The 13947-nt window shown below is 32.3% G+C and overlaps 2 protein-coding genes across 2 annotated transcripts; one reads left to right on the top strand and one right to left on the bottom strand.

The window, feature by feature from the left end:
• Window positions 1-46: 46 nt before the first annotated feature.
• On the bottom strand, window positions 47-9472 carry LOC100875397 (uncharacterized). Its single transcript, XM_003699550.3, has 5 exons — window positions 7585-9472; window positions 6137-6397; window positions 5949-6075; window positions 4670-4828; window positions 47-2531 (listed from the first exon to the last, which is right to left on the bottom strand). The coding sequence occupies exons 1-5, from the start codon at window positions 8614-8616 to the stop codon at window positions 2410-2412; spliced, it is 1701 nt and encodes a 566-aa protein (XP_003699598.2). The 5' UTR covers window positions 8617-9472; the 3' UTR covers window positions 47-2409.
• Window positions 9473-10801: 1329 nt separating this feature from the next.
• LOC100875504 (protein takeout) lies at window positions 10802-13590 on the top strand. The gene is made up of 3 exons (XM_012285230.2): window positions 10802-10917; window positions 11863-12103; window positions 13022-13590. Exons 1-3 carry the CDS (start codon window positions 10845-10847, stop codon window positions 13461-13463), a joined length of 756 nt encoding a protein of 251 aa, XP_012140620.2. The 5' UTR covers window positions 10802-10844; the 3' UTR covers window positions 13464-13590.
• The last annotated feature ends 357 nt before the right edge of the window (window positions 13591-13947 follow it).

The raw sequence follows: 13947 nt of genomic DNA, 5'->3' as shown, positions 1-13947 counted from the left end.
CATAAAATATTATAATATTCTTATAAAACTACATTAACTACTGTAACTACTTTACTACTACTACTAACTGAATAATTACTATAACTACTATAAAATACAACATCGTAAAATATCGTGGAGCAATTAATATATCATTGTCCAGTAAATAAAATTCGTACGATCGATTCGATAACTTAAATCGATTAAAAGTCAATTCACTTTTTCGACTCGCGAAATTTATTCGTCGCATTCAACGTCCGATCATCGATGCTAACTTTCCCCAACCAAGTGCGTTGGAAATCGTTGGTGTAACACGTTGAATTTCCCAAATGCGATTATGTAAAATCTGACGGATTCTGACTGGTTCCGCTATGGCAAACTGCACGTAACGTTTGCAAACCCGTTTACAAATCGGCCGTGCATGCGTTTACGTATTATTTACGTGTATGACACAATCAAACTTGTACATTTAATGCTTCGATTCGCGAGCATATGCAATTTTACCATCTTTAATAGGGCGTATGAATCAGACTTCTTGTCGGGCGTGTGCAAAAATAATTTGAAACGGCTTTGAACAATTTTGCGCAATATTTTACGTGTAGAATGTGTTTTGTAATATATTGTTTTGAAATAATGCGAATTTTGATGTACATCGTTATTGGCCATATATGTAGATTTTATGGGTGTGTTTGGAATGTTTGGTAATATAAAATTACTTCATATAACTTTTTTATAATGCAATAATTAAAAAGTTTGCGAATTTTTATAAAAATTGCTTTCGGCCATATATGTAGATTTTACGTATATGTGTGTTTAGAGTGTATAGTAACATGAAATTACTTCACATCACTCTTTTATATTGCAACAATTGAAAAATTTGTGAATTTTGGATAAATATCATTTTCGGCCATATATGTAGATTTTACATATATCTGTGTTTAGAACGTATAGTAACATGAAATTACTTCACATCACTTTTCTATAATGCAAAAATTCACAAGAATTTGTGAATTTCTGATAAATATCATTTTCGGCCATATATGTAGAGTTTACGTATGTGTGTGTTTAGAGTGTATAGTAACATGAAATTACTTCACATCATTCTTTTATATTGCAACAATTGAAAAATTTGTGAATTTTGGATAAATATCATTTTCGGCCATATATGTAGATTTTACGTATATCTGTGTTTAGAGTGTATAGTAATATAAAATTACTTCATATCACTTTTCTATAATGCAACAATTCAAAAATTTATGAATTTTAGATAAAATCATTTTCGGCCATATATGTAGATTTTGCGTATATCTGTGTTTAGAGTGTATAGTAATATGAAATTACTTCACAACTCTTTTCTATAATGCATCAATTAAAAAATTTGTGAATTTCTGATGAATATCATTTTCGGCCATATATGTAGATTTCACATATTCGTTTAGAACCGTATCACAAAATTATTACAAAGAATCTTCATATAATGCATTTCATTTATGCACAAACAGGAGAATAAAAATATTATTCTAAATCTATAAAGCACCTTTTTACAATAAATTTTGCACTCTGCTTTCTGTTCATATATGAGCAAGTTTTCGATTGAGTACATAAATAATTTCTTAATAATTATAAAAATTAAACTAGTTAAAAATATAGGCTACTTATAATACGTATGTAATGTAAAACATGTGTGTGCCGCAAGAGATATATGATAAAATTCTATAGAATATAAATTAAGTATAATTCTAGTAACAAGTTAATAAGTTAATGACTCTTTCTCCTTAGTTGATAAATATAACAGAATAAATAAATATGAATAGAATCATGCAAGTGATTAATAAATTAATAGTGTTTATATTCAAATTTCCCGCCTTAGGTCCCCAGAATTCTAACCTTAAACACTCACTAGTAAATATTTTACTGCAAAAGAAAAGTTTCTATATAAACATACTGGAATATTTTTGATTGTTATAAAAATTGTATTTTATATCCTATTCTATCAAATTATTTTAATATGTAAGTTCCTATTGTTGTACATAATTAGAGTGTTAGTTGAAGATATTTAAAATTTTAATTACTTCAATCTTTAAACACCATTTTTATAAAAATCTCAAATGGAAAAATCTTATGTTATTATATTCAAATACACTTGTACTAAATTAATTAAAATTACTTTTCAGAATATAATAAAAATATTAAAAAATATTTAAAAAATAATTATTTCAATCAAAGCATCAATTGTTAATTACCCAAATCAAATTCACAGCATACTCACAGTAATTAAAATATTAAAAACCAAAAACAATTTCCAAAATCATCATCCATCGCCGCCATTTTGTTCAGCGAAAAGGATTAACAAATCTTAAAACAAAGAACAACGATACCATAAAGAATAAGCGTCCGGCAAAAAAATCCACAGAAAAGTTTTCCTGGTTGTTAATTAACAGGAAGGTCTTTGTACATTTTGTAAATCATCGCGTCGGCTGTTCTGTCGTTCAACGCTTTTGTCGCCAGGTCATCGGCAAGCATGGCGGCCACCGCTTCGGCAGCCATTAAACCTGAAAGTCAACGTGAAACTGTTATTAAGCGAATTAATATGATGGACGTGGTTGATTGCGGGGGTGCATCAAAATGTTGCAGAAAGCGGACGCTTTTACTTTGCTTGATCGACGTCGATACACTCGTTGGCCATCACTTTTACTTTTTCCCTTTCGTTACGTCGTGTTCGTGCTAACTTCGTGAACTGTTCGTTTAAAAGTTTTTTTTAATCATCTTCGAAAGTATATTTGAAGTTTAATTTATATTTATTATTTAGTATTTCGAGTTTGATTTAATATTTAATATTTAGTACTTTAAGTTTAATTTAGTATTTAGTATCTGATATTTCAAGTTTGACTTAATATTTAGTATCTAGTATTTCAAGATTAATTTAGTATTTAGTACATAGGACTTCAAGTTTAATTTATTATTTAATGTTTAGTACTTCAAGTTTAATTTAGTATTTAGTATATAGGACTTCAAGTTTAATTTAATATTTAGTATCTAGAATTGCAAGTTTAATTTAATAGTTAGCATTGAGTATTTCAAGTTTAATAATTTAATATTTAGTACCTAGTATTTCAAGTTTAATTTAGTATTTAGTATATAGGACTTCAAGTTTAATTTAATATTTAGTATCTAGAATTTCAAGTTTAATAATTTAATATTTAGTATCTAGTATTTCAAGTTTAATTTAGCATTTAGTATCTAGGACTTCAAGTTTAATTTAATATTTAGTATCTAGAATTTCAAGTTTAATAATTTAATATTTAGTATCTAGTATTTCAAGTTTAATTTAGCATTTAGTATCTAGGACTTTAAGTTTAATTTATTATTTAATATTTAGTACTTCAAGTTTAATTTAGTATTTAGTGTCTAGTATTTCAAGTTTAATTTAGTATTTAGTATATAGGACTTCAAGTTTAATTTAATATTTAGTATCTAGAATTTCAAGTTTAATAATTTAATATTTAGTACCTAGTATTGCAAGTTTAATTTAGTATTTAGTATGTAGGACTTTAAGTTTAATTTATTATTTAATATTTAGTACTTCACGTTTAATTTAGGATTTAGTATCTAGTATTTCAAGTTTAATTTAATATTTAGTATCTAGTATTTCAAGTTTAATTTAATAGTTAGTACCTAGTATTTCAAGTTTGATTGAGTATTTATTATCTAGTACTTAAAGTTTAATTTAGTAGTGAGCACCTAGTATTTCAAGTTTGATTAAGTATTTAATATCTAGTACTTCAAGTTCAATTTAATAGTTAGTACCTAGTATTTCAAGTTTAATTGAGTGTTTAATATCTAGTACTTCAAACTTAATTTAATAGTTAGTACCTAGTATTTCAAGTTTAATTAAGTATTTAATATCTAGTACTTCAAGTTTAATTTAATAGTTAGTACCTAGTATTTCAAGTTTGATTGAGTATTTAATATCTAGTATTTCAAGTTCAATTTAATAGTTAGTACCTTGTATTTCAAGTTTAATTGTGTGTTTAATATCTAGTACTTCAAGTGTAATTTAATAGTTAGTACCTAGTATTTCAAGTTTAATTAAGTATTTAATATCTAGTACTTCAAGTTTAATTTAATAGTTAGTACCTACTATTTCAAGTTCAATTGAGAGTTTAATATGTAGTATTTAAAGTTTAATTTAATAGTTAGTATCTAGTACTTCAAGTACTTCAAGAACAACAAACGAAAGTCAGTCGATGCATTGTTTACGTAATATTCTGATCAACGTGAACGGGACTTTCGTATCGATTGACACCGACTTTTCTCCATGGAATTCCTCGTTTCTATCGTTCTCTTTGGAGATTGCTAATTACGGAAGAACACCGGCTGCATATGACGCAACGGAAACAGACGAAACGACGTTTACGCAATGACCACAAACCGGCTTGCAAGTATTGTACATTCGGATTCTGCGAGTTACTTTTCACAAGCTATTTCCTTCATGAAAAGCTGCGACATGTAATTTCCATCGGAGTGAATTTAATCCTGTCGTAGGCGATAATGGTGTTATAACTGTAGTCAAACGCGTAATGGAAGCTACCTATGCCAACCCACGAGATGGCGCGACTCACGTGATTCTGACTTTTATTTTAAATTATGCACTTACGTAGAACGTGTACGTAGTGTACGTAGAACTCACCGTGATTTAGAATCGATTGTACTGGTCCTTCCTCGTCCATACCTTGTAGGGAGATATTTTCCTTCTTGCCGCTTAATTTACTTCGGGCGGCGCGTACTATTAAAATGTTCTCTCTCTTGTCTTTTGTTAGTTCAATTGTGAAGTCGCCTGTTACTTCGCCTGCAAGGTTCATTTGAGTTTAATTGAGTGTTAGGTACGGTTGAACTTTTGCTAAGGTATGCAAGAAAGACTTTTTCTAATTATGAAGAAAGTTGTCAAGAAGAATGTTTCCTTATTTGATGTTGGTCCTAGGAGAATCTGAGGAGATTGGCAGATTGGAAGATATCGATAAGGAGATCTTAGGAAGAGTCAGAGAAAATCAAGAGAGAGTAGAGGCACCATAGGAGATCATAGGTAGACGTTAGGAGACTATGCAAGTCATAGTTAGATCCTAGGAGATTATGCAAGCCATAGGTACACCTTAAGAGATTATGAAACAGGTTATAGGTAGATGCAAGATTTTTAGAGGTATCTTAAGGAGATTTTATGTGGATGATAGGGGAATTCTATGGAGATCATAGGTAGATCATAACATGAAGCTAAGGAGATCATCTACCTATGGTAGATGCTAGGAAAATCTTAAGGGGATCATAGGTAGATCCCAGAAAGGTTTGGAGATCATAGGTGGATGTTAAAGGAATCTTAAGAAAATTAGAGGTAGATTTTTGGAAAGATCCTGAGCAGGTCATAGGTGGATTTCAACAAAGTCTGAAGGAGATCATAGGCAGACTTTAAGACAGTCTGAAGGAAATCATAAGTAGATCTTAAGAGAGTCTCAAGAAGATCATAGGTAGATCTTAAGAGATTCTCAAGGAGATCATAGGTAGATCTTAAGAGATTCTCAAAGAGATCATAGGTAGATCTTAAGAGATTCTCAAGGAGATCATAGGTATATCTTAAGAGATTCTCAAGGAGATCACAGGTAGATCTTAAGAGAGTCTTAAGGAGATCATAGGTAGATGTTAAGAATAATAAGTCATAAGTCTAATTAAGTCATAGGTAGATCCTAATATGAATACTAAGAAGAACCAAAAGTAGATTCTAAGAAAACCCTAAAAATGAAGAATCTTGAAAGAAGAGATCCCAGATCCCAGAATTTGAGATCCAAGAATCAAACAAAAATTGAAACAAATCCTAAAAGAAACCCAGTCCTATGGTCCATAAAACTCTGGAGAAAAAAAAAATCTCTGGAGAATGCAAAGTATCTTATTAAAATATTTCAGAGCAAAAAGTTCCTTACTGAAGTTGCCATTCAGTTTTCCGTTTCCTCTCACCAATTCCTTCCCAACCTTCCCAGTCAGCTCATAATCCGCCTTGATGTGAAGTTGAGGAACACGTATTTTCAAGATCACATGCATCACATCATCCTTGAAGTACAATAATGATCATATTAATAATTGCTGTTTGAAAGGAAACCAGAGTACCTACATCAGTTTCGTTTTCACTGTGCGCACGTTTGTATCTCTTTCCAAGGCCAACTTTTTCATTCACAGGATTTCCGCCGTAATGATAAAGCAGCTGCATTCCTTCCTCGAAGTATCCTTGTTTTTCCTGATAGTCTTTTGCGTACCTAGTCAAATTTCTCATGCTGTTGGAATTTATGGCAGCCTTGATTGCGTCGTTTCTCTTCGTCAACGGCTCACCGGAGGTGCAGTCGTGGGTGATGGTTCGTTTACCTTCTAGAATTTCCTAGTCACAAATTAAGTTTGTTGCAAAAGTTAGAGAGACACAAAACTTAATAACCAAACTTATTTGTGATCATAAGAAGTACTTTTACTCTGACAGGTCTGACAGATCTGACTTTTAGGTCTGACAATATTTGTGGGACAGGTTATATGGTTGAATAATGGGTTATGTGAAACGCCATTTTGTTAGAAAACAAAGGAAGAATGATATTTAGCAATGATGAGGATCTATTAGAAAATGTATTAATATCACATGGATTATTGAAAAGTAACCTGAAGTCAGATCCGATAGCCTAAAGATAGAGAGCTACCTCTGATGAACTTAAGAGCTGACTTTTAGACAGATAAACCAATCTACAAATAGCAAAATAAATTTACTGAATAATGAATTATTACATCCTTCTACTGTGTCATGATATGTATTCTAACAGGAATCACTCAAAACTAACCTGGACGTAGCTAATGTGATAATTACTAGCTATCCACAACTAGCTGTCCACAACTAGCTGTCCACAACTAGCTGTCCACAACTAGCTGTTCATAACTAACTGTCCACAACTAGCTGATCACATCTAGCTGACCACAACTAGCTGTCCACAACTAGCTGTTCATAACTAACTGTCCACAACTAGCTGATCACAACTAGCTGATCACAACTAGCTGACTACAACTAGCTGATCACAACTAGCTGTCTACAACTAGCTGACCACAACTAGCTGATTACAACTAGCTAACCTAACTATCTGACCTAAAAATGAGTCTAACAAGCTACCGCCTAAAAATATCACATTTGAACGTTGATAGAACTTGTCAACCACCTTCTGTCCTTCACATAAGCCTTCAAATTTGAAGAATCTACCTTGTCCACATCCTTCATTCCGAACACCTGGGTACCCTCCTCACACTTGACCCTCCATTAGACTCGAATGATGAACTATTGCATCCTGCTACTGTGTCATGATATGTATTCCAACAAGAATTGCCCAAAACTATCCTGAACTTAGCTAATGTGATAATTACTAGCTATCCACAACTAGCTTACCACAACTAGCTGATTACAACTAGCTAACCTAACTATCTGACCTAAAAATGAGTCTAACAAGCTACCACCTAAAAGTATCACATTTGAACGTTGATAGAACTTGTTAACCTTCTACCCTAGCCATAAGCCATCACCTCCAAGAAACCTACCTTGGCCACATCCTTCATTCCAAACACCTGTGTACCCTCCTTAGACTCGATCCTTCCATTCCCAAACCGCTTCACGCCTCCATGATGTTCCCCGTCAGCATAAACGATATCAATGTACCCCGGCTGCTTCTCCAGCCTCGTATCCTGAGGCGCCTGTTCCCTAACATAAGCAGGGAACCTCTGACTGCCTCTAACCCTGCTCTCCACATTCTCCGAAGCCGACGTCTGCACATCATCGAATCTCGCTTCGGTTCTACCATTCACATAACCTCTTCTCTGGTTCTCCCTAGGGTCCTCTCGTCTCTCGGACCCAGCTCTACCCTGGTACCTCTGTTCATAGGTCGGATTCAACCCAGCGTTCAGAGCGCTCATTGCATAGATCATCTGCACATCGCTAGGGTATCTAATATTCTCCACAATCTGGTCCTTCATCACCACCTTAGCGCTGTCCATGCTAAATACCCCAGAATCCTGACTCTTCTGCTCACTTTTAGGCGCTTCCCTCATCTTGTCCGCTTGTATCTTCATCAGAAACGGATCATACTGTCGCAAACGCTCAAAACTCTTCTCCTGCTCTCGAGGCGCCGACATGAACCTGCTGTGCTGGTCGCTGGCGGAGACTATAGCCTCAAAGCTCTCGTTCTGCACCTTGGGCTCCTTGATCAGCGTGTGGAATCGGTACCTAATGGAGTCCAGGTCCCGGAGATCACTGTAGCTTACATAACCAGCCTCCACCTCGCTTAGGTTGGACTTCAGCCGACCTCGGGCTATGTGGATGCTTTCTAGGGTGGATTTATTCAGACCTCCGATCTCCACGTTCCTGAGGATGATCCGATAACTGGTGTCGCCTTCGGACTGGTCGACCTTGATCACAGGGACCTTTAGGGGATCCAGTTTACCTGTTTTGGAGAAACCACCCGTTAGCAGCTTGGTCCACATCTGCTGGGACATCTCTAGCAGGGTGCCCTGGCTGTTGGCTAGGACTATTAGACCCAGGAGGGTGTAGACTAGGTATAGGGTGCTTAGTTTCATCTTGAGACACAGCTAACTACACAGGTAATGGCTAGCCACTGTCTTCAAGGTGTCAGACCCAGAGGCCGATGAAGTTGAGGATGAAGATGATTCAGAATAGACACTTCACTCCGTTTGGACCTGCCAGAAGTAGACGGGCTTGACAAATAGCAGCACGATGATAGTAACAACGATGAAGACCAGCAGAAAACAGAAGACCGCGATGCACATAAACACTCGTTTGTGAAGACGAACGATTTCGTGTTCCAGGATGATCGAGTCGAAGGATCATCGGTTTCAAACGGTCGGAGTGGTCGAGCAAAAGTGTCGTTCGCGAGCAGGTGCGGTTTTTATACGTCTCCATGGAAGGACGCAGTATCTGGGCCATGGACCAGAGATTCTTGACGTGCATCATCTAGGTGATCTCTCTAGTTGGTACTCTTTCTTCTTCCTTAGACATTGTCCTCTTAATCCGCGCTCCCGTTGCGAGCGTATACGGGGCAAGGTCCTTCCGACCTTAAGTGATGGGACGCAGCCGCAAATAGTATATGTTAAGTTTGTAGTAAAGCCTTAGTTGTTCGGAGTTACGTAATGGATGTTCTTAAATGTACATCGCCGCGGGTACGCGAGTTCTGCATCTTTGTTTAATGGGGAACGAGGTGTGGATCGATAAGATCTGGATTGGCATTTTATTTTTATTTCTGACGTTTATGGTGGACATTCGTGTTTGTTGTACATATGTGATGTTTGATAGGTTTTAGTATATTTTGAATTATATCATTAATTTATGTTATTGTAATATTATTTTTATTATTGGGATGTTATTAGCGCAATGTATATTCAATTTATTATATTGCGTATTTATGCTCTTTTTATATATTGCATAATTATGTATCTTTGTATATTGCATAATTATGTATCTTTGTATATTGCATAATTATGTACCTTTGTATATTGCATTTATTTTTTTTTTATATATTGCATAATTATGTACCTTCGCATATTGCATTTATTCTTCTGATATATTGCATAATTATGTATCTTTGTATATTGCATAATTATGTACCTTTGTATATTGCATTTATTTTTTTTTATATATTGCATAATTATGTACCTTCGCATATTGCATTTATTCTTCGGATATATTGCATAATTATGTATCTTTGTATATTGCATAATTATGTACCTTCACATATTGCATTTATTTTTTTTGATATATTGCATAATTATGTACCTTCACATATTGCATTTATTCTTCTGATATATTGCATAATTATGTATCTTTGTATATTGCATAATTATGTACCTTTGTATATTGCATTTATTTTTTTTATATATTGCATAATTATGTACCTTCGCATATTGCATTTATTCTTCTGATATATTGCATAATTATGTATCTTTGTATATTGCATAATTATGTACCTTCACATATTGCATTTATTTTTTTTGATATATTGCATAATTATGTACCTTCGCATATTGCATTTATTCTTCTGATATATTGCATAATAATGTATCTTTGTATATTGCATAATTATGTACCTTTGTATATTGCATTTATTTTTTTTTATATATTGCATAATTATGTACCTTCGCATATTGCATTTATTCTTCTGATATATTGCATAATAATGTATCTTTGTATATTGCATAATTATGTACCTTTGTATATTGCATTTATTTTTTTTATATATTGCATAATTATGTACCTTCGTATATTGCACTTTTTTTTCATATATTGCATAATTATGTACCTTTGTAAACTGCATTTATTTTTTTTCATATATTGCATAATTATGTACCTTCGCATATTGCATTTATTGTGTAATGATGTACTTTTTTATATATTATACTGATTCTATTGTATTATATATATTTTCTATGTGCAATCCATCATTGTTATTTCATTTTTAAAAAATGCATATGATATAATACATTATACTTCATAAAAAAAAAAAACAAAATACAATTTGTTGAATTAAAAATAGTTTACAGTTATGAATGAATGTCTTGTAATTAATATTTAATTAAGAACATCAATTTTAATAAGGTAATGTTGAACTCGATCGATAAAAATGTGATGATCAAAGTGATTGCAAATATAGATTCAAAGAGTTGTGAAATCTCTAAAAGGAAGTGGAAGTGAAATAGAAATAACAATGTCAGCACATTATCGTTCGATGGAACGTACGCAATATTCGATGACAAACGAATTTATTTCGTATTCAGACCTTCTTGTAGCAACAATGAAGATCCAAAAATTGTTATTATTCCTTTTCTGTGTCTTCTCTTCTTCTGCTTCGCCTGTTCCAGAAATTCGTGAGTACTTTTTCTCATTTTTTATTTATTATATTATTTTATAATTTCTTTAAAAATTTCATTGAAAATATAATTTTACAATTTCATTGAAAATTTCATTGAAAATATAATTTTACAATTTCATTGAAAATTTCATTGAAAACATAATTTTACAATTTCATTGAAAATTATACGGATAGTTATACACTCACAATATTATTTTAATATTTAATATTGATAATAATAAGTCTTTTTTTTGTTAAAATTTAAATATTATTTAACCATAATTTGAACTAAAAGAAAATTAAACAATATAATATTTATATCCACGAAAAATTACGTTTACAATTAATTCTGTAAATTGGAAAAATTTAGTTTTTCTTTGAACAGTTAAAAAAATTTGGTGATGTACTTTAGAGACACCCAGTGTATAAACCTGAGCGTCGCATCTGGAGCATGCACATTTAATTCACGATGAATCGCACAGAAATCATGCAATGAACATTTAAAGCATTCAGGTTTACTGTACAAGCATGTCCAACTTCAATTCCCAACATTTTTACACGTACATTCTCAATTAACCATGAAAATTGAATAATTACATTAGATAATTAACAAAGTAACACTGTGGAAGCATGACATTAGTTCTTCACATTTTTCTCATATATTTTTAATTAACCATAAAAACTGAATAATTAAATTAAATTTCTTAAAATTAACGAACGAATTAAATTATTATTAATACAAAAAAAATTTCATTATAATTAAAAATCATATATTTATGAATATATTTAAACTGAATAAGTTGCTTACATTTTTTATTTTTAATTCGCAAAACAGAGATGTTTATTTTGTGATTTTGATTTCTTTTTATGGAAAGTTTCAAAGAAAAGAATGTTATTAAGAAAGTTTGAAAAATAAATGAGAAGTGTAGTTATTTTTGTTTAATTGTTATTAAAATTGCAGCATCGTTTTTGAAGACATGTCACCGGAGCGATCCACATCTGAGCGATTGTATAAAGCAAAGTATCAATTTGTTGAAGCCGTATTTGAGGAATGGAATTCCACAGCTTCATGTACCACCGTGTGATCCTCTGCATTTGGATAATATAGAAATCGATCAATGCTCTGGGCCGATTTATGTTCGAGCGAATTATAAGAATGTCTCCATTTATGGAGGGACTAATATTGTAACCAAAACCATCAAGTAAGTTTTTTATATTTCAACAATTATACTGTTGACACATTTTTTAATTTTTTAATTTTCTAAGTTGGCAAGTTTTCTTAATTTTAAATTTTTGGATTTTCAAGCTTTGTAAATTTTAAATTTCTAAATTGTCAAGTTTTGTAAGTTTTAAATTTTTGTATTGTCAAATTTTCTAAATTACAAATTTTTTATATGTCAAGTTTTCTGAAGTCCTAATTTTGAAAGTGTGAAGTTTGCAAATTTTCAATTATCAAATTGTCGACTTTTTCAAATGTTAAATTCTCAAAATGTCAAATTTTGTAAGTTTGGAAATCAAGAATTGTCAAGTTTGCAAATTTTTATTTCTCAAACTGTCAAATTTACAAATTCTTTATTTCTAAAATTACTATAAATTTTACCTAACATTACCTAACAAATATTACCATAAATTCTTTCTAACCTAACCTATAAAATACTGCTATAAATTCTTCCTCTAATGACCTAACAAATATTACCGTAAATTCTTTCCAACCTAACCTAACAAATATTACACTAAATTCTTCCCAACCTAACCTAACAAATATTACTCTAAATTTCTCCTAACCTAACAAATATTACAATAAATTCTCCTTAACCTAACCTAACAAATATTGCACTAAATTCTTCCTAACCTACCCTAACAAATATTACTCTAAATTTCTCCTAACCTAACAAATATTACAATAAATTCTCCTTAACCTAACCTAACAAATATTACTCTAAATTTCTCCTAACCTACCCTAACAAATATTACTCTAAATTTCTCCTAACCTAACCTAACAAATATTACTCTAAATTTCTCCTAACCTAACCTAACAAATATTACAATAAATTCTCCTTAACCTAACCTAATAAATATTACAATAAATTCTCTCTAACAAATAAATCTCTCGTCCCCAGATTAGACTTCGACAAAAACCGAATGCGCTTAAAACTCCACATCCCAAGGTTCGAGATGACATTCAATTACAACCTCGACGGCAAGATAATGATGCTCCCGATCAAAGGAAACGGTACAGGACACGGAAACTTCACGAACATCGACGCCATCTTAACCTTACAAATGGAGCGTTACACAAATCAGCACACTCAATTGCTTCATCAAAGAATAGTTGACATTTACGTGGATTTTGACATAGGATATGCAGCTGTACACCTTGACAATTTATTCGGTGGTGAAACTACTATGTCCAGCGCTATGAATTTATTTTTGAACCACAATTGGAGAACAGTTGTAGCAGAGATTAAACCGAAACTTGAAGAAACTATAGGAGAATTGATTAAAAATTTTATGAACAATATTTTTGCTGTGTTTCCTGAGGATGTATTATTGCCACCTTGATGTAGTTGTTTTTATATTTATTGTAGTTTGAGGAGTGATGATATGGAGTTAGGGTTAGGTTAGGATATTTTGTATTTTTGTTGAAGTTGTGTATGTTTTTGGAGAAATAAAGATTGGGGAGAGATAATTGTGTTGGTGATTGTATTTTGGTTTTGGGGGAGTGTGCTTTGTGTGGGATTTTGGGAAGGTGGAGTTTTGGGACTTATGGGACTTAGGGGACTTATGGGACTTATGAGACTTATGGGACTTATGGGACTCATGAGACATTGACAGTACACCACTTTCAAGTATTAGGGTTGTACGAGGATCAAACTTGGAAGTTTAAAATTTTGGATTGGGACTTTGGAAATTTGGGACTTTGAAATATTGGGACTTTGGAATATTGGGACTTCACAAGTTTGGGATTTTGGAATTTTGGGATCTTGCAAGTTTGGGACATTGCAAATTTGGGGCTTTGGAATATTGGGACTTCACAAGTTTGGGA

Source organism: Megachile rotundata, chromosome 14 (assembly GCF_050947335.1).
Source record: "Megachile rotundata isolate GNS110a chromosome 14, iyMegRotu1, whole genome shotgun sequence".
Taxonomy (NCBI): Eukaryota; Metazoa; Arthropoda; class Insecta; order Hymenoptera; family Megachilidae; genus Megachile; species Megachile rotundata.
Note: the sequence above shows the minus strand (reverse complement) of the source record. Positions and strands in the feature narration are given on the sequence as shown.

Bases quoted from the DNA above. Each gene is read 5' to 3' on its own strand.
- LOC100875397 (XM_003699550.3), bottom strand. From the start codon at position 8,616: ATGAAACTAAGCACCCTATACCTAGTCTACACCCTCCTGGGTCTAATA. The intron at 6,398-7,584 runs GTAGGTTTCTTG...ATTTGTGACTAG, and splicing joins GAATGAAGGATGTGGCCAAG to GAAATTCTAGAAGGTAAACG. The intron at 6,076-6,136 runs GTAGGTACTCTG...TTGTACTTCAAG, and splicing joins ACAGTGAAAACGAAACTGAT to GATGATGTGATGCATGTGAT.
- LOC100875504 (XM_012285230.2), top strand. From the start codon at position 10,845: ATGAAGATCCAAAAATTGTTATTATTCCTTTTCTGTGTCTTCTCTTCT. The intron at 10,918-11,862 runs GTGAGTACTTTT...TTAAAATTGCAG, and splicing joins TTCGCCTGTTCCAGAAATTC to CATCGTTTTTGAAGACATGT. The intron at 12,104-13,021 runs GTAAGTTTTTTA...TCTCGTCCCCAG, and splicing joins ATTGTAACCAAAACCATCAA to ATTAGACTTCGACAAAAACC.